The sequence below is a fragment of the Bos mutus genome, chromosome 1, assembly GCF_027580195.1.
Source record: "Bos mutus isolate GX-2022 chromosome 1, NWIPB_WYAK_1.1, whole genome shotgun sequence".
In the NCBI taxonomy this organism is placed as follows: Eukaryota; Metazoa; Chordata; class Mammalia; order Artiodactyla; family Bovidae; genus Bos; species Bos mutus.
The window spans coordinates 83,187,952-83,209,734 of record NC_091617.1 but is presented as its reverse complement, the minus strand read 5'-3'; the positions used below and the strand labels follow the sequence as shown (position 1 = coordinate 83,209,734).

Here is a 21,783-nt window from a genome sequence, read left to right as displayed (position 1 = left end):
TTTCTTTATTTTTAGTTTTGGCACCTTTCAGCTTCTCACCCTGGATTTTTAATCATATGTATTTTTAAAATTCTTTTTTATTCTGTAGATTTCTAATCTGTGTTCACTTGATCAAATGAATGACTTTGACAAAGCCCTGCTTAAATAACTTATGTAACCCTGTAATTTTGAACTCTTCCAAATTTTACCAAACCTTTTGATTTTATTATTCCTATTAGTATGAGGGTTTTTGAAATATTCTACTTTGAATTACAAATATGTAGATGATATATAAATGGGAGTTTAAGTGGTAGTCAACTAAATTTCATGTTTAAAACGAGAACTAAAATGAAAACGAACTTGGAAGATTTACCTCCAACTTTGGTTAAGCCAAATATGTATATCATTTGTATCTATATGTGCCTTCTGAAAACTGTGTACTTAGCACATTTTTGAACATCTGATTATGAACCTTAAGGCAGTAGGAGAACTCATTATTTAAAAGAACACTCTGGTAAGCAGATTTGTGAGGATTAACTTTTGCATTGTGAATAATCTTAATATTTTTATTAAATTATATTTTCACATATGGTGGCTCAAATCAAGCAACATTTTTTGAGCAGTGATAGACAAAGAATGAAGCACAGAAATTGTAAATTAAAGATATCCCACTCCTTAATAGTGTAATAAAATAGTAAGCTTAACATTCATTCATCTGTGAAAGAATACAATGGACGCAGGTACATTAGTCACGTTGTATTTCCTACAAGTCACTCTCCAGTCAGGTCGTGTAACAATGGCAGACCCTGTTGGGTAGTCGGTAGGCCTGAGTGCTAGCCCAGCATGCCCTTGGCACTGCACCCTCTATATTCTAATCAGATTAGTCAACTCTGAGCTTCAAGGTTCTTCACCTATCAGATGACCATTTTATATACTATAGTCTTATTCACTTACTGTCAGCATCAGCAAAAAACAAAAAGAAATATAATCAACCAAAAGTCAGGCAGAAATAACAGTTGCTTACATGAGTGGTGAATGACCACTGGATGGGCATTTGCTCATAGCTTCATGAAGAAAAAGTGCCCACAAATATCTGTCTGCTGGTGCACCCTGTGAATTTAAATGCATCTTGTTTTTGAACCGTGTTGAACAGCATTCCTGGGTGTGGTTCAGGATAACTTGTTTACTATTGTGACAGGAAAATTATACATGTATTGAATGTCTTTAAGAGTTTTCAAATTTTTTATAAGGTTAGTATTGATACTTCTTAAGAACCATTAACACAAAGCTATTAATAATTTTTTTAAATAAAAGAAAACTCATTTTTAATATTTTCCACTCCCTTATAAAAAGCAAAGCTATAATAATAAGCTATCTTTACATAAACTTACTGTACTCTTGAAACCAAGAAATTCTACTTTATTATGTATATAAGAAATTTACTATAGCATTTTTTATAGAAATAATTATTCATTAGCCCTAAGACTGAGACAACACATAGAAATGAGGGAAAAGTATGTTTTATTGAGGTCTTTTTTTTTTTTTTTTTTTTAAGAAAGGTTAAAATTTTTAAATTAGCTTGGCCATGGGCACATATTCCTTAGAAGGTCTCTAATACTTAAAATATAGAGGGAATTCCCTGGCAGTGCAATGGTTAGGGCTCCACGCTTTCACTACTGAGTGCCTGGATTCAGTCCCTTGTTGGGAAATTAAGATCCCACAAGCCATGAGGCATGGCCCCTGTGAAATAGAAAAGGCAAAGAATAGAAATTGTTTTAAGTTAGTTAATACTCACTAAAGATATTTTAAATTAAGGATTTAATTGTTTACTAAATCAAGTCAAGCTTCCCCCTTACCCATATGTCTAACATTTGAAAGGCTATATGATTGACCCTTCCACTCTGCTGAAGTTAGAGAAGTCTTCTGAGAAGGAGCATGAGAAATATGAAATAAGACATACCTTTGCAATAAGAACCCTAATTGTTAGTGGAAAGGAATTTAATAGAAGAACTTGAATTTTACTGACAGAAACCTGGTTTTAATTTAACTTTGTACCCTGGATAACCATGGCTTTATTTTGTGTGGTCTGTTGTATGCTCCTTAAGAAGCTCCTATTAGCTCTCTTTTGTGACAGTAAATGAATGTGGTGTTGTGTGAACTTTCATTTGTGCCTCACAGATTGTGGACCCTGACTTGCTGTTTTGATTCTAAACTTATATACAGTGAGAGTATTGTTCTGTAATACGAGACTTGTTCCTTTTCTGTCCTTCCAGATGGAAGAAGATAAGGGTTCAGTCAGCTCAGCATATGAATTTGCTGAAAGCAAGCACAGAGGGGAGGACAGTGGGCACCTGCTAGCTGAGGCTTGCAGCCAGCAGGACAGTTGTTGCACGCACTAGGTAGTACTGCACTGGGCCTTCCTGGGGTGTCCGCTACACGCTTAAGCTTGGGGCACGCTGTGGGAGGACTGGCCTCACATTCCAGTTTTTACTTTACTCATTCCTTCACTGTTTCTCATATGTTGTTTTTGTTTACCTGTTTTCCTTTTTTTGTGATCTTTACATTTTTCTATATGTCTGTACCCGAATATTTCATTAATCTTCCTTTGGAGTTAAGTTAAATCTTACTTTACTTCAGATTCTGTCTTATTGTCTTATAGTGAAAAATTTATTCCTTTTCACTTCTTTTGAAAATATGTCATGCTATTTCTCTTATTTCTGAAATCACTTTTCCCACTTTGTAGCTGTGTGTCATTTTATCCATGTTAATGTAGTTAGACACCACATTACTTATCTAAGTCTCCCCCTTGAGTTGAATGGTCAAATGACTGAGTGCTTAGGCCTGGTACTGAATAATTTTCTGTTGACTGATACTCACCAAACTCTCAGTTCTTAATTTTCATTAGCTGTCATAGTTACATCTTTGTAATAGAAAAGTGTGAATTTAAATAAAGACTTGATTAACTCCCCTCTTGAGATATAAATCCTACCAACTACTTCTAGATCTGATTGGGATATGCAAACTATTTTAATTGGTAGTAACCAAGGAAGATAAAAATTCTTACCACTAGTAATTATATTTTTACTTGGACTGTTTGCCACTTTGGATATTGTAATTACTGGTCAAGAAGGTGCTATTGTGTCATCTGAGATAACCTTCATAAATGGAGAAACTTTAAAACAAAGCTACTTGAAGATTGTAAATCAGACAGTGGAACAGGTACAGTAATTTGGAAAAAATGTGAATTATATTGAAAAGTGTTTTTAAAATTAGATTCTTTTAATGAATTGCCCAAAATGGAAAATGCTGGAGATTAGTCAACTGTCAGTCATTATTATTATTAGTTGAAAAGAAATCCAAAAGAATTCAAATTTTTATTTTGTTCAGGGATATTTCATGTGATTATCTTTACAACATATTTATCTTGTATTTTGATAAATATAGAAAGATTTTTAGTTTTTAGAACATGCACTCATTGGCTGAAAGGAAAACTCAGCTGAAGGGCGCACTGGTTAAAAGGGGATGCTGGCTGGGATTTAGATTATGTCCTGGTTATTTCCTACAGCAGATAATCCTTTTGGGTCCTGACTATGCTAATACTGTGAAATTATGTCCTCTGTGATAAAAGTTCCCCAAAGGTTCAAGCTCAAGTGGATATTTCAAAAGACATGTATCTGGTGCTGCTTTGCTTTAATATATCCATTAAAATGTACAGTATGGTTGAGAATTGGGTTCCTAGAATGCCCCTATTAAATAATAGGGGCCTTGTTACGATTACTTTTCCAAAGGAATGATAAGTGAATTCTTCTATCATCCTGTGACATATGGTCTCTCTTCCTATAAATAAGAAAGCAGAAGAACCCTTAGACCATGGATATGATTTTAGTAAAAGTGCTGGAGGTGTAACCCTGATCTGCAGTTTTTTTCTGCTTATCACTAAACTTAAATGGGTTGAATAAAAGTATTTTGAGTATTTCTGTCTTTGGCATATATTTTGAGGTAAAAATCACTTTTAAAAATAAGTGTTAAATAATCCCTCTCATCTATATTTTCTTTCTTGAAATGGCATTTGTTTCTCTAATCAAAATTTGGTTAGCCTTACCAAATCAGACAGAGAGTTATGCTGAGCCTTAAATGTTACCATGGGCCATAGACTCTCCTAGTTATCTCCCTCTATGTCACCTGCCTCTTAGGCCTTCATTGTTCTGTCATTTCTTTCTCTCTGGATTCTTGGCTCTACTCTGGATGCCCTTTTCCAGCTTGCACCTAGAAGCTACCATAGAGATATCAACAGGATGCTAGGGCTACTAAACCTTCTCATTGTGGATCAGGGTACTTAAGTCCCAGACCTGAAATCTGCCACCACCACCACCATTTTAAGCAGTTTCAACCAACTACAAGTCACCTTCCTCTCCTTGTGTGACAAAGATAACATAGAAATACTACTTCATTTAACAAAGCAGCTAACTACAGAAGAACAGAAAACCTAAATGGCCTATATTCAGTTATTTGCCACTAAAAGGTACAGTTTTCTGAATGAGTAAAATTTTGTAAACAGAATCAAACATTTAAAAGGCTGATAATAATAAGGCATATCTGATAAGTGTGACACTTTACAAACTAATGTTATTTTCAAATCTGTGCTGACTTACTGAACAGCTTTTTCATCTGGAGGTCAAAATGAAGAAAGATATTAGTATTGATATTATTTCTACCAAATAGTAATGATATGCTGTGTATGACTGATACTTAGAAAACTGATTTTTTAACATCAGCTCAGCTGATTAGTTAATAATTGCTATTCAGATTCACCATCTCCATTAAAATAAAGAGTTTTATCAAACTGTTTCACAGATATCTGTGAAATAGTTTGATAAAACTCTTATTCATCTAAACTACAAATTCCTAGTCAGATATTGGGTTGGTTTTTTGTTTTGTTTTGTTTTTTGGTAATCACATTATTAAAAGAGTCTCAGTCTTTTTGAAACAAGGAATAAGCCAAATTTATTACAATAAGCTTGCCTAATAATGTATGTTTATTTTCATACTTAAATTTAGGCAACACATATGGAAATCTCCTTTCTAAGGATCCCTAAAAGTCAGTATAGAGGTATTTTGCTTATAACTATCTTTCAAAATTGTTTATTTTATTTGGGGAGAAGGAAAAAAGGGAGGGAGTCTAGGGAAGGTAAATATGACTTGCAGCATGTTTTGGAGAAAAAGGCCTTGAATAAGAGAAGCAGTTATTTAAATACCATCATTAAACAGCTACCTCTTCCAGCTCTCAATAAGGACTTGAAGCTGATACTGGTTTTAGGGGTTTTACTGTTCTTAACCAAATTTGGAAATTGGTAATATTCGATGACTTTCTTGATTTAAAAGAAAAACATTTCCTAAACAGGAGCCTTTTTTTCTCACCATCATTATAGTTTAAGGCTTCTTTCCAAATACCTCCTATAAGGCTAAGCAAGATATTCACTTTGATTATGAAATATATAAAACAATTTTAAGACCAAAAGAACAAAGAACAAATGTGGTTAATAGTTTGATAAAACTTTATTTGATTTGATAGGTAAAATGGCATGGGAGTGACTAAAAAACTTAGAAATGTTATGACAGTTTTCCAAAACTTAGAAGATTCAAGAAAGATTTTTGTAGAAGCAACAGGAGAAAATTCTAAATGTTTGCCATCAGTGATGTGAAAATATTGGATATAAAAGCAGTAAGCTAGAATTTATTTCAGAAGGGAAGTTCTGTAAAGATGAAAAGTTCCACTAGCCTTACGTACCCATGTTGGCTCTCCATAGCTGTTTTGCTTGGCAGCCCTTTTAGCTCTGAGTTATGTGGTTGTTTCTGAGAAGTGTCGTGGAGAGTGAGTCTTACCAATAAATCAAAATTTCTGATAAGTTAAAAGGTAACTTTTTAGTCCACTAAGTAGGGTCTCACTCCCATTATTTTGCTTTATTTCTTTTCTAGTATTTATTAATAGTCTTTTTTTTTTAAAGGTAATGACCCTCTCTCCTTACTTTGAATGAAATGAGACCTAAATGCTGCACTCTCAGTTATACTGGAAGCTATGATACGAGATCAAAGATGTATATATGGGAAAGTGGTAGAACTTGGAGGCTTGCTAGAGAACAGTATAGTGTTTCCAGTAGATAGCTTTACAGAAATGCACTTAACCAGCATTTTCAAAGCAGGTGCGGGTTTTCCCCCTTAGGGAAGAAAAAGAAATGTATTTTACTTAGTGTGATCAAAGGGTAATCTGAGAAATCATTTCTTTATATATGTTTGACATTTTAAGATGTTTACTCTGTGTTAAGTTGCCCATAATTTAATACCTGTCCTCAGGTTTTAAAGTAAAAGGTGATGAGTGCAAAGAAAGATAATTACCTGAAGTCAGATCCAGACCTAAGCACTGTTCTGCATGTATTAATATGTGGACACTCAAAATGCTGTTGACCTTATGGATGTCATCTTTAGTGAATCCCTGTCAGTTGGTTGAACCCCAGCAGTTAGTGAAGCATATGCTGTTAAATTAAGAAGAACCAGACAAACTCCTTGTTCGAGTTTCTAGTCTAGTTCAGTGCTCTCCAGATAAATCTGATGAAGGACCAGATTGTTTTCTTGTTTTGTTGTTCATTTCTAGTTCACCATAGACCAATACTTTTGTAAAATACAATAAAAATGAATTACTAGGAAATGAAATTTAAAAGATATATAAAATAAGCCCCAATTTTGAAATTATTAGATTGAACAGTTACAAAAATATTCTTGTCAGATTGCAGTAAAATTGTCTAATCTCTTAATCTCACAGATCAGATGCATTTGTGTTCTCATGGGCCAGTAACTGTTTTCAGACCAACAATGATCCATAGATCACACTTTGAGGCACACTGGTCTTTTTGCCAGGGGGCACGAGTAGCAGCTGCTCTTTCAACACTTAGGCTAAATATGTGCTGAATACACATCATGCTTTTCTGCCCACATAGTTACTCATTCTTTTTGCTTAGCCTGGAATGCTCTTTCTCTCCCATCTTCAGCTATTGAAATCCCATCCAGTCTTCAGTATGCATTTCAGATGCCATCTTTTTCATCAAAATACTCTCCCACTAATACCAACAACAACAGCTGGTTTTGAGCTTCCCTTCCCCTTTTTTGATGTTTGTAGTCTGCCTTATACCATAATTATAAGAAGGCAGTATAACGGCGTGGTAAAGAGGTTTGGGCCCTGGATTCAAAGAAACCCAAGATTCAAGCCCCAGCTGGGTGAGCTTGAATATATTTTTAACTTCTCTGTTTCCTCATCTGTAAAATGTGTTTAAGTCTGGTGCCTATCCCAAAAGCAGTTATAAATGAGATAATCCACGAGAAGCTTCTTACCTAGTAACTGGCACACAGTAAGCATTCCATTAATATAACTTAATTATAATTTATATTAATAATATATATATTATATATAATTAATAATTATAATTAATTCATATAACTTAATTATAATATAATTAAGTAATAAGCCATTATTACTTGTTTCTGACTTACCTCCCACCCTTTCTTTTCTTTATCCTTAACTCAGTAGATTGTCCCCTATAAAAACCAGTGCAGTGCCTTGCTCAATGAAATACAAGGTGAATTTAAGTGCTTCTGCCATTTAAATGATACAACCAACCATTGGAGTAGAATCTAGAGAGAAATAGGTTACTGAGAGTTAGACAGGTGGGAAGATTTTATAGAAATGACAGTATTTAAACTGATCTTGGTGTTAGGAGTCAGCATGCTGCCCCTAATTGGTAAAAGGCCCTGACCCATGTTCTCAGGCAAGGAACACTGCCTGGTTGGCTGTGTGGACACAAGGAGCATTTAAAGGTAGAGTAGGAAAGGCAGCCTTAGGTCAGGTTATAAAGGGCTTTACAGGCCTGTCTGAGGTGTAGTTTCTCGCTGAGCATGTGGGAGTTGTAAAGTTCTGCTTCCTACAGAGGCTGGTTTTGAGACAGAGGAGGCTAGAGCCCAGTGACCCAAGAACGAAACTAGGAAACTAGTTAAATCCTGTTACCTAAACCAAGATTTCCTAAAATCTTCCACTGAATATTAATATTCCTCCTGGTATTGATTAATTAATGTTCCCTGGGGGGAGGGGAAGAAGGGAAGTTCACCAAAAAAAAAACAAATTTGCACTACGTCTAACTCTCCCCCTGGAGACTGACCATAAAAACATGACTTCTTGGCAGTCCTTTACTCACAAAAGTGTTTAGACATTCCTTGAACTAGGGTTTCTCAAACTTAACACAAAACTTTTTTCATGCGATGTCTGTAAATATCTCAAAAAACACAGTTAAGAAGTAGTACTGTAAAGAGTCCTAAATCAAGAGCATTATAATGAAAGAACAAGTTGAAATTTGGCTATTCCTCAGTGTTCAGCAGATCCTAGGACATTGATGCAGTCAGTTCATTGCCAAAAAGGAACCAAGTTGTCTCACGTTGCCTGGTATTTGACAGGGTTATTATGAGCAGGGTTTTCGCTGGACCTAACCAGTTGTTTCCCTGGTGGTTCAAATGGTGAAGAAATCTACCTGCAATGCAGGAGACTCAGGTTCAGTCCCTGGGTCAGGATGATCCCCTGGAGAAGGAATCGGCAACCCACTCCAGTATTCTTGCCTGGAGAATTCCATGGACAGAGGAGCCTGCTGGGCTACTCATGGGATCGCAAAGAGTCAGACACGACTGAGCAACTAACTACTTTCTTTTACCAGTTGCTTAGGTTCAGAATGCAGGTTATTTATGTTCCACCATGCTTGTGTCTTCTGTCCATTGTGCCATCCATGAATGTACCCTGTTGCCATGCGTGTACTCGACACTTGGTGACTCCCAACCTTTGTGAACTGCAGCACTCCAATGAATCTATTTTTGTTGTTTTCCTTCCTCTATTTTTGAAAGATTTGTTATGCAGTATGTTATACATGTAAAATAAATGAAAATAAGTTTGTTTAAAATGATAATCCTTGAGAAATTTAGGAGTACCCTTGACTGTGTCAAAACCAGGTTGGGAATCATTGGGCTATGTGGTTATACCATTTTTCCCCCTTACTCTAACAGGATTGAAATTATTAGCACTGTGGCTTTAAGTAATCTTGCCAGGTTGTTTATTCCTCCTCAGTATAAAGTTTGCATACTTACAGAAATTCAGTTTTAAATCTAAATAGTACAACTTATTTAATCGACTTTAATAATCTATCATCAGTTAATTTTTAAAAAAACAAGATGAGCTTATTATGGACATGATTAGCACTTAATAGTTGCTTAGCAACTTAAGGCAAATGATGCTTTTTTCCAAGAATTATTTATGGTGTATGTATATATATCTATATGATGTTTAGAATTTAGCACATAGTAAACACTTTGTAAGGTGTTTGCTGCTGTTGGTGTTATTGCTGAAGATTGGAATTCAGTCCTGCCTGGTTATTTCCCAATCTTCAAAATAATTTAAACTCTGCTTTTCTCAGTTACTGGATATTTTTAATTGAAGTTGCAGGAGCAGTTTCACCTAAAAAGTTCAAAGAATTAAACTTCAGTAAGTTTCTGAGTGGTTGATGTATATTGATCATAATATATTAAGATACTGAAATCCACAATCTCGGGACTTCCCTGGCAGTCCAGTGGTTAAGACTCTGTGCTTCCAGTGCAGGCAGGGGATGTGGGTTCCATCCCTGGTTGGGGAGCTAAGATCCCACGTGCCGTGTGATGGGGCCAAAAGATAATTTTTTTAACATTTTTTTAAATCCACAAACTTTCCAGATTTATACAAGATTCAGCTACTTGTTTTATATAACCATTTTACTCAACCTCTAATTTAAGACATAATGCCTTTTAGTCACTCTTAAAGTCTTCCATACCTTTCCATATTATATAAAATATGTATACATTGCTTTTGGTTTTAAAGCGCTTGTTTTTTTTTTTTTTTTTTAATGCTTTTTGGAAGTCCAGATCTATCAGTAACTAATATTTTTCTGCTTCACCTCCTTCAGCTTACTGAAACAAATTCAAGTATCAAGTGCTTGGACTCCATGTGCTGTTTCTCAGAAGGAGAAACAGCGTGTGCATCTGTTGGAAGAATGCTGGAGCGAGTAATAGGAAGATGTAGTCCATCCCATGTCAGCAGGTGTGAAATTTCTCTAAGTAGCCTTTGCTGCAGATGAGTATCCTATAAACTGGAACAGGTTGAACCTACATCTCTAGATAATCTAATCAGTCAGCTCCTGCCTTTACCAGTTGAAGCAGGAAGTGTGCTCTTTATTAGCACTCTTTGATGCTATTTCACTTTGTGGCTTTAAGATAGGGGGTTCTTTCACTACCAAAGGAAGATAAAGCACCTTTGAAGAGACTTTTCATCTAATGAACAAAAAATTTTTGCTTTACACTCTTTCTCAAATGTGGTGAATAGGAGTGTGTATATGGTACTCTTGTTTTTATAACTTTCTCTTTTTTGTTATACCTATACTATTTTATTTCCTGTATTTTGTTTGTTTGCTTTTTGTATTTATAAAATAATCTGCACATAATAGGAAAATCAAGAGATTTTGCTTTTCTTATTCTTCATGTATATTGTCTAGTAAGTCACTTGAGACTTTGGGATATTTATAAACATAAAAAAGGCTGTATTTCTGCTCTCCTACACCTTTTTATCTGTGTAATGAGGTTTTAAAATAAGTTGTAGTTTTAAGTTTTTACTGCTCTTTATGGTCTAATTAAAAGTTTATAAGTTAGAACGGGTCTTTAAATTATGGTTTAGAAGAATTTTATTGTTTTTTGTCCCTTCCCAAATGTATTTCTTGAATTAGACTTGTACTTTTGAATCATAACAAAAATACCATTTTTACCACTTAAATTATTTAAAAGTGAAATTGATTCAGTTCTTTCTACATTTCTCCAAGAGACATAGTATTATTTAGGGAATATTAAGAAATAGAAAATTGTTTCACACTTTGGTGTTCTTTAAGTGGATGATATTATAAAGTTCCAAAGTGAGAGCAGCAGTGCACTCGTGCACATGGCGTGTTAGAGGTGGCACAGATGGATGGTGATTCCACTGTCCACAGAGTGCCACATGAAGTAGCATCACTTTCTATATGTGCCACACTGGAGAAAAGTTTGGAAAGACCCCATGAGCAGGAAATCAAGGGTAGTGGCAACGCTGCTTTTATCTGTTGATAAAAGAATTTTTAATATTTGGTTGGGTTTATGTTTTAAAAGTGAAGAGCATGACATTATTCTTATTATTATATTCTTAATTATTATATATTATTATTATAAGGTACATTATTCTTGTACCTTAGAATTCAGGTAACTTTTACTGGCGAACTTGTTCACTCCCACTTTGCCTTTAGTTATGGCCATTTCTTTATGGTACAGTTGAATTTATAAATAGAATTCTTTTAATATGTATATGGTTTCAGTCCCCATTTGTTGATTATAATGTGATAAGAATATTTCCATAACACTGTGACATTATTTTATAGTAATTTTATTCCATATATAAGAATTACTATGAGCAGCTGAATTTATTGGGACATGTATGACTTACAAAATTGTATTATAAAATGCATTATAAGAAATAGTTCTGTCATGTACCCAGGCCAGTGAGTCTCCCAAAGGAAGTTCCAGAGAGACTGATATATATTATTTTACTTGTTAAGACAGGTTTACTGCACAGAACTAAGGTGGGAATTAGACTAAGAGACTACTATAGAACTTGTATAGAATTTTTTATATATCTTTTCAGCGTGAAATTTCTGTTTAATGACAATAAACATCTTCACTAACTACTAAAACAGACTAGAATTAGTTTTAAATGAGCCCAGAATATTTTTCTGTTCTACATATATTCCCACTTTCTGGATATCGGCTATTAAGGTAATATGCCCCATTACTCTTAACACAGCCATTTTTTTGCTACATTATCCCTTTTGAGCCTGCCCGAGGGATTATATGGGGTTTCTTTCTGCATGGTCTATTGAAGGTGTCTGTTCTCATCTGTACTTTTTTTCACTTAAAGTTGTATCTCACTTTTTTCTTTTGTAAGAGTTTTTTTTTTTCTTTTTTGCTAATAAAATGTTTAACAGTAGTGAATATCTTATTTGACAGACTATAAATAGCTTTCCAGTTTTGTTCAGCATCTCCAGTTATGTTATTGGTTACTACTGTCGTTATCTCTGAATAATCCAAAAAGTCTTTTGAGATTTGTTCTATTTTTTTTTTTAGTGGATAAAATTATGTAATATGCAAAACCACTTCGTGCCTTTCTAAGGGCTATATGAAAATTACCACAGATCCATTAACATTATATTTAAACTTTGAAAAGTTATTTGTTTTTGTTTTTTACATGTAATTGCTTTAGTGAGGTACATTTGGCATTCTGTTTTGATTTTGGAACAGCTTCTATTCTACATCTCTCTCTCATGTCTAATTTAAAAGGACAAGATTACGTCTATTACAAGATGTAGAATCCCTTGGATATTTGTTCCATTAACTTTAAACATAAGAGATAATGGTAATCACTTGAGGAATACAATTAGTGCTTTCATATAACACATTTCTAATAAAACTAATAAAGTTTTACCATCCTTTATTCTACTTACATTTTATTAATTGATGTTGTCAAACAAATATGCCATATTGCAAGCTATGTTTCAAAGGTAGCATCATGGTGCTCTATAAAAGATATGCCATGTTGTACTCTGAAGGGCTGTGGTTCAGCAATAAATGCTTTTCTGTATGTAATTTACCAACAGTTACTTATCCTAATCAAAATTGTCTTTTAAATAGAAAGGAGTTAATAGTTAATATATAACTCAGTGTTTAATGTTCTGTCAAATATGATATTTAACAATATAAATGCACATATGTGATTTGAAAAGATCAAAAATGAAAGCTTACCTAAGAGGATTTTCTATGTAAGCAGTGGTTGAAAAACAGGAAAAACTAGTATAAAATATTGGTTTAGGAGTGTTATTTATGGTTATGTTTTGTCATCTGTGTCTGAGCATACTTGTCCTTGCCTGAATACTAAGAAATGTTCACAGTCTCATTTCATTCATTTATTTTACAAATACTGAGTACCGACTATGTACCAGGCATAGTTCTAGGTACTAGAGAGACAGTAGTGAACAAGCCCTTCTTAAAGGAGGATAGATACTGTTTAAGTTTTCTGGAAACTAGTAAAATTAGAGAACCTGTAAATCACTGGTAGTTGTTGCTTGTTTGTCTTCCTCTTCGCCAACTTTGTAAAGTTTTCTAGATTATAAACTTCATTGTGATTATGCTCACTTAATCGATTTAAATTGGAACTGCATACAAACTTTAGAGTCTCTAGGAAACAGATTTTTTTAGAAAAGTGAATTTGGGCCATTTTAAATGCTACTCTTTTCCTCTAACATCTTTATTTAAGGAAAGTGGGAACCCTGGAAAAAGTTGCATAAAATGTATTTATTGTTAAGTGCTTTTAAGTCTTCTAAGAACAGCCACCTTTAACTTGGTAATTCTAAACTGTCCTTGAAATAGGTTAGGCTATTTTAAGCATGGCAGGCTATTTTCAGTCTTAAGTTTTTTAGCTGAAATTGGTACAGCTGCAAATAAATTACTGTATAATGAATTGCTTATGGTCTTTTCATTCAGACAGACAGTAGTTAACTTTTTACAGACCAGCAGAGGATTATTTGTTCTTAGTTAAGTGAAAATCTTAGTGATTTCCAGGTGTCTTTGATACCTGTTGAATATTTACTTTGTTCAAGCTAATTATGCTAAAATGTTTAGAATAGAATTTATAGCTGAAAAGAAATAATAATATAATATGAACATACTGTTACTTCATTCTAAAGCTTTTGGTAACTGGGCTTTTTGTTTGTTTGCTTTTGTTATGTCAAATACAGCCTAGTTGCTTTTCAGTAAAACCAAATGTGCATAACTCTTAATAACATACTTGTTTCTTACTGAATTGGTAAGATTTTAAGAGTGTCTCATGCTTTACTACCTATAGAAATTGTTTTAATACTAGTGAATTTTGGCTAATATTTTTATATGATGACTAGAGCATTATTTTCCCAAATTTTTATATAATATAAATAGAATGTTTGGTCATTCAGTGCTAGTAAAAAGAACTTCTCTTTAGCTTTTAAAAATGAATCAATCAGTGCTTAGTTTAATACTCAAACTGAATTTTGCTCCTAAGTTTTAGAGTTAATTTTTTTCTCAAGTGATACATAGGTCCTGGTGAGCCAAACTTTTCTCTTATTGTTACTTTAGATCATGGAGTGCATCGGATCCTTTCTATACCAACGACAGGAGCATCTTGACCCTCTCCACAATGGACTCATCTACTTGCTAAAGGGGCAGTAGTACTTTGTGGGAGCCATTTCAACTCCTTTCCTAATTTGAGTGTGAGCATCCTGGTAACGGCCACACTACCTCTGTGGAATTACTTTCTGAAATCCCTGATACTAGTTCATGCCCACTCATAGTTACAATGGCAAACAAACAAAAAGCGTTACCATGCACCCGTGTCAGCCACCCTCTTAAAAATTTGTGAATAAAGAGACATTTTTCATCTCTTTATCTGGGTTGTCCCCATGTGGTTATGGGACTCCTAATGGCATTTCAGCCTTTTGCTAAGGCCACTATATTTTAATATCAAGGTAGAAAAGGGAGCCAATTCCTAGTTAATTGTATTTTTTAGTATTAGCTTGGTTATTGAGTCTTCTATTTAAATCTGCTTCTGTAAATTATGCTGAAAAGTTTGCCTTGAAAACTCTATTTTTTTATTAGAGTTATATTTGAAGCTTTTCATGGGAAAAGTTAATGTGAATATTAAGGAATTTTGGTCTCTCAGTGACCCATGTTTGTTAATTCTTTAGTGCTTTCTAAGTTCACAGAACAAATTAGGAGAATGCATTTCCAACTGTTATTTACTTGCACTATGGGTAGTATTGATAAATATATATCAGTCCCAAACTTTCTCTCAGTGTACTGTAACACAACCAGTTAAGTTAACCATATACATGCAAAAGGTATATCATATCATATATAAATCAAGTCCATTCACCAAATTTCTAATTAATGTTTACTATTTTCATGAAAATGTAAAGAACCTATAGTGGGTAAATTAGATACATTAGCACATTATTTAATGTGTTTATCATTGGATCTTTTGCATGCTTTAATTTGGTAAATATATGTCAATTTGTTTTTTCTTGTCTATCTGAAGGCTTTGTTTGTAGTATTTTACAGTGCTGTTGTGAAGTCCAGCTATATCAATAAAAAAGTTTGGAAAGTATTTAAATATTGCAAATACTTTTAATTATATGAATCAAAATTTTAGGATAATTAAATCAGTAAAATGAGAAGAGCCTCTTTTTGTGACTAACTTAGAATTGCTCTTGCCTTTCAATAAGCTAGCTCTTAGAATAAAGAATTTCAGATGAGAATCCTGTTATTTTTAGGTTAGTATGTTATCTAAGTTACAGCAGCCTACCACAGTAAAGTCAAGTCTGCCCAGTGTCCCATTATAAGGTATGGCTATAGAATGTAAATGAAATAAACTCAAAAATGCTAAATTATATGGGGTAATGGCTACAATAAATTTAAGTGCTATAAATGATTAATCAGGTTTGTATGACTGCCATTAATTCACTGCAGTTCCGTACTTGATTTTCATCCTGAATTTAATGTGATCCAGTGCTGTCATTTGTTTTGATAAAAAGTAATGTTGTTTTAAAATTTGGAAATGATTATTTAAGAACTGTTCCTAAGCATATGATTGAGTACATATACATTTAAAATTGTATGGGAACGGTTGCCAAAATTTTCTGAATGTGGTAATTCCTTTCTGTACATTTATTTTTTGCACAACCCTTCCACTCCTTTCCCATTTCATGAATATAAGACTTCTAGAATTGGGCTGGTAGGGAAAGAATCATACAATTAAGACTTCACCTTTGTTTACTGGTAAGCTATTTTCTTGCCAATATAACATTTGTCTGCTTCAATAATGCAAGGATATATTAGGTTATAAATTTCAGCCTAAATATTAATTTTTGCAAATAGTCCATCTTTACCTTAGATTGGATTTAGGAAAATGCTGTTATTCTGGAAATACTATAAAGGGATAATAAAAATTTAGTATGTACCCTCACCAGTTCATGTTTCAGAAGAGGAAATATTGCAGAAATTTTTCAGTAGCGTATTAGTGGATGACAATGCCAAACTTGCTCTTAGAATGTCTTGTAAAATGTTCATATAACAAAATGACATTTGGTAGCCAGGCATTGCATCTACTTTGGTGTTTATTTGCCATCAATTTAACTGACTACTAATACTAGGGAAGGACTGCAAAGCCATCAGGCAGTCTCTGACCAACTACAGCAAGGCATGAACTTAGCCAGCCTATTTGGTGCTCAAAGTATGATTGATATAATTTTCTGCATTCACCATTTGAAGTTATTTAGGAACTTTGTATCTGAAAAATAGCATCCACTGACATGCTTATCCTACTCTGTTGTTCAAAACCTACTCCCTTTAAAGGAATTCTTGTAAGAAAAGGATTTTCTGTTAAGAAAGTAACAGTGTTGTCTGCAAACTTCCAATACTTCTGTGTGCTAGATAGTCATTTTGTAAAACTGTTACTGCATAATGAGTATTTGTAAGTTTTCCTCCTTGCATATCTCTTTAAAATTATTTGGAAAGTACGATGTTGATAATTAACTTACTGTTATCCTACAAAACCAGGTACGATGCTACATGTGTTATTGCTAGTTACTGGTCTCAAATCTATTTGCCTCGCTTGCTTGTGTTTACCTAGCCTGAAGGCTGTAGCCCTGAAGATAGTAGCAATCGCCAAGTCAGTTTCCAAAATTGCCCATCAGCTGCTTTAGGTGACTCAGCAATCCTGCCTCGACTTTCAACAAGCATTAGGCTCACAGTGGAAGGAATGAGTGTGGGCCAGGGGAACTATAGCTACCCAGGCTTGCTGTGGAGTTGAGAAGGAAAAAGGGGAGAATTAAGTTTGAATTTCTCTTAACTAACCTCCTCCTTGGGTCTTAATCTCTCTGATGTCCAGCAGCTTCCCAGACCTGATCCAGACTCTGGCACTGTCCTGAGTAGGAGATTAAACAGAGGCAAATCAGCTAGTTAGGGAATACCTTTCTCCAGCCAGGGTCATTTCTACTGCACAAGATTGTGAAATTGGCCTTGTGTGATAAGCTTGAGACTCCTATCTAATAGGCAGGAGTCACAACCACTAAAATATTTACAATTTATACCAAAAGTTTTTTAAAATACACTACTATGAAAAGTTTTGGGGGCTGGAGAAAAGGAAAAAATCATCCCATGTCTGTGTTTTTGCTTTAAAGATCAATTTAGGGTATAAGCAGGTGTTAATAAAACTCACACACCAAAGAGTTATATGAAACATGTTTTGTTATTTTTGGCCCTCCTTTAGAGATACTTTTATTTCTATCTAAAATGACTTCTGTTTTCATAAAAACAGAACATTATTCAAGTGCTGTTTGAGATAACCTGAATGATATTACTTCAAAAGATCATAACTAATGATATGTTTGTAATAATGGTGATTGTTAGATTTTTATGAATAATAAATAGTTGGAAATACTATCATAACAGTTTAAAATTCTGGACCTCAGACACTGTGGCTATCTAATAGAACTTGTTATCTTCATTGTCAGTAAATGTAGCATACTTGTTGTGCAGCTCTCAGTAATTTTTTAAAGTTTATGAAATTATATTAAATAAAAATTTTCCTATATAAGTCAGTCTTTTTCCATTATTTAAATGCATTTTAAACCTCTCTCTGCTCATCAAAACCAGCACTGCCAAGATTTTTTAGTTAAATTTTACTGCATTTATTCTCCAGTAAAGAAATGTTATTATATGCCTTTCACTAACTGCAGTTTTCAGAAATCCAGTTCTTTTGTTACCCAAGTTGTATAGATTATCAGTACAGTTTCTGAAAGCTGTCTGATTGAAATGTACCGACTGTAAAGATCAACACACTTCAACTATAAATGCATCATTCATGAAAAACCAGCCAGTGTAAATTTGGAAATGCCTTCAATGAATAGAAAATATGTGTTTTCTGGGACTTCCTTAGCAGTCATTGGTTAAGACTCCAATGTTTCCAATGCAGGGAGCACAGGCTTGATGCCTGGTCAGGGATCTAAGATCCCATGTGCTGCATGGTGTAGCCAAAAAATTTAAAAATTTCAAAGAAAAAGAAATGCGTTCATTAAAATATACTATATTTATATCTGAAATATTCCACTGTCCTAATGATGCTCAATCATTGTAAACACATTATTTCCTTGCTGTTTATTAAAAAGGTAAGCTATTGTTTTTGTACATGTGTTAGTATTTGCAAGGGAAGACAATATATATTTTATTTCTGAAATGAGATAGAACATGATCCTGGACAAGTCAATTTATCTAGGCCTCTGTTTTAAAAGGAGTTGAGGACTCAGACTATCTTTGGGATATTCAGCCTTTAATGTTTATTGTACAACATAATGAATCATGTTCCTGATGATTAAGACATAGGGCAAGAAAGTAAAATTTTATGGGCAGTATTTCACCAGAACATGTAGTGAATTCAAAAACAATTGAAGTTTTATTTTGAAGAGTATTTATTTTGACTCAAAAACAAAGCTGTTGTATTTGGTTGGCCAAAAGGTTCATTCAGTTTTTTCCTAAGTTGGCTTTGGTAGTGCTTAAATTAGTTGTCTTTAACTTCATTTGAAACAATTTTGTTAGATTGTACTGTGACAGTTGTCATATAAATGTGCATTTTAAAAAATCAATTCATGGATTTTTGTGTAACCATTTTAATATTGAAGATGGAATAAAACAATATTTTCAGCTTTTTATTTATTCTTTATTATTTTAAGAAAGACAAAAATGCATCTGAAATGCAAAAAAAAAAAGATAAGTGTGGTATATGAAGAAGGTACTGTGATCAGCGTTATATACCATGCAGAAGATAGCCAACATACTAAAAATATCCAAATCAAGAGTTGAAAATCATTTGCACCAGCTTGGTTATGTTCATTGCTTTGGTGTTTGGGTTCCACATAAGTCAAGTGAAAAATAAAAACCTTCTTGACCATATTTCTGCATGTAATTCTCTACTGAGACATAACAAAAACGTTTCATTTTTAAAACAAATTATGATGGGCAGTGAAAAGTGGATACTGTACAATAATGCGGAACAGAAGAGACCATGGGGCAAGCACGATGAACCACCACCGACCACACCAAAGGCCAGTCTTCATCCATAGACAGTGATGGTGGGATTGGAATGCTCATGGTGGGATTGGAACGAAGTCCTCTGTTGTGAGCTTTTTCCAGAAAGCTAAACAATTCCAACAACCACTGCTCCCAATTAGACCAACTGAAAGGAGCCCTCAACAAAAAGGATTCAGAATCAGTCAACAGAAAATGTATGATCTTCCATCAGGATGACACAAGACTGACTGACTTCGATGACTGGACAAAAGCTGTTACTGCTCAGCTGGGAAGTTCTGATTCATCTGCTGTATTCACCAGATATTCTAACTATGATGTCCATTTATTTCCATCTTTACAAAATTCTCTTAATGGAAAAATTTTTAACTCTCTGGAAGACTGTAAAAGTTACCTGGAACAGTTCTTTCCTCAAAAAGATAAGTTTTGGGAAGATGGAATTTTGAAGTTGCTTGGAAGGTGACAGAAGGTAGTAGAACGGAATGGTGAATATGTTGTTCAATAAAGTTCTTGGTGAAGATGAAAAATGTGTCTTATTTTTACGTAGAAAACTGAAGAAACTTTTTGGCCAACTCAGTAAATTGAAGTGAGTTCACGTATCTGTGAACACCTGTTTTTGGAAGTAGCAGATTTTAAGGTAAAATGGTCTGTATTCAAGTAAAATCTGTGGACGGTGAAGTGCATTGATTTTAGGATTACATTTTATCACTTTTGACAAATGTGTGTATCTCTGTAATCCTAACCCAGATAGAGAACCTTTCCATCATCTCAAGTGTGCAGGAAACTTCTCTCCCTTTCTGCCCTTGGCAACCATTTTTTTCGTTGTTTTCTGTTCACATAGACTAACTGTACCTGTTCTTGAATTTCATATAAATGGAATTGTACATTTTCACTTTTGTATGTTACTTTGTTTACCATGTCAGTGATATTCATACATCTGGTTGCATATATCCATAGTTTGGAGTATTTTTTTGCTACTCAGCAGTGTTCCTTTTTGTGAACATCTCACAATTTATCCTTTCTCTGATTTATGGACATTTGAGTTATTTCCAGTTCGGGGTGATCATAAAGTTATTATAAACATTCTTCATGGACATGTTTTTATTCCTATTAAATAACAAGTAGAATTGCTGGGTCATAGGTAGGTCTATTGGAGAAGGCAATGGCACCCCACTCCAGTACTCTTGCCTGGAAAATCCCATGGACGGAGGAGCCTGGTAGGCTGCAGTCCATGGGGTCGCTAGGAGTTGGACACGACTGAGCGACTTCACTTCACTTTTCACTTTCATGCACTGGAGAAGGAAATGGCATCCCACTTCAGTGTTCTTGCCTGGAGAATCCAAGGGACGGGGGAGCCTGGTGGGCTGCCGTCTCTGGGGTCGCACAGAGTCGGACACGACTGAAGCGACTTAGCAGCAGGTAGGTCAATGTTTAATTTTATGAGACACTGTCAGAAATTTTTCCCAAGTGATTGTGGGTGCCATTTTATGTGCACTTGTGTGCAATAATGTGAGTTTCAGTTTTATTATAGCCTATGATTTTAATTTGCATAACATGACATTTAACTCCTTTTTATATGTTTACTAGCAATTTATATTTTTCTGAAATATCTCTCGATGTCTTTGGCCATTTTTTTCAATAGGCTGCTGGTCTCATTACGGAATGGTTGGAATCCTTTTCATAAGGATGTCAGTTCTTTGTCAGATGTATTACTTGCATTTTTCTCTACACTGCTCTGCCTGTATATTTTCTTACTGGTGATTTGAGGAGCCAGGAGTGTTTTATTTTTATGAAGTTCTTTTTTTTTCCTTTTTGATTATGTGTTTTTTGTGTCTTATCCAAAATATTATCAACCCCAAGTTCATAAAGGTAATTATGTTCCCTTCTGAAAGCAGTCTAACATTTAAATTCACAATCCATCTTAAATTCATTTATGTAAGGATTGAAGATCTTCCTTCCTCCTAACTCCGTAAAAATATGTTTGGTTTAGCTGAATTGGTTGAAAATGTTCTCAATCTCCATTGAATTCATTTGGTGCCTCTTTAAAATTAACTGACTGGGGAATTCTCTGGCAGTCCAGTGGTTAGAGCTCCATGCCTCCACTGCAGGAGGCATGGGTTCAATCCCTGGCCTAAGAACTAAAATCCCACAAGCTGCACAGTGTGGCCAAAAAACTGAAAAATATATAAAATTGTATAAATATAGGTCTACTTCTGGACTGTATTCATTTATCCTCATACCAGTAGCACACTCTTGATTGCCATAGCTTTCTGCCTAACTTTGAGATCTGGTGGTAAGTTTGGCTATCCTATCTAGGTTCTTTGCATTTCTATATAAATTTTGGAACCAGCTAATGAATTAAAAATCCTGATATGGTTTTGATTGCTCTGAATTTATAGATCATTTTTGAAAGCACTGACATCTTAATATTGACTCTTGTATTTCATGAGCATGTTATCTCTCCATTTGTCTTAGGTCTTTTAGGAAGGTTTTGTAGTCTTCAGT

At 34.3% G+C, this 21,783-nt stretch overlaps 1 protein-coding gene across 6 annotated transcripts in view; it reads left to right on the top strand.

Moving 5' to 3' along the window:
- ATP11B (ATPase phospholipid transporting 11B (putative)) overlaps positions 1-20,362 on the top strand; it is a 123,632-nt gene extending 103,270 nt beyond the window's left edge. For 3 of the 6 annotated variants that reach the window (XM_070372923.1, XM_005892534.3, XM_070372928.1), the window contains 2 exons: positions 10,002-10,135; positions 14,275-20,361. In XM_070372923.1, the coding sequence (XP_070229024.1) occupies positions 10,002-10,135; positions 14,275-14,356 (216 nt within the window). In that variant the 3' untranslated portion in view covers positions 14,357-20,361. Of the gene's footprint in view, positions 1-2,252; positions 2,379-10,001; positions 10,136-14,274 lie in introns of those variants that run through there. The other 3 variants (XM_070372922.1, XM_070372926.1, XM_070372919.1) reach the window with 2 other exon arrangements.
- The last annotated feature ends 1,421 nt before the right edge of the window (positions 20,363-21,783 follow it).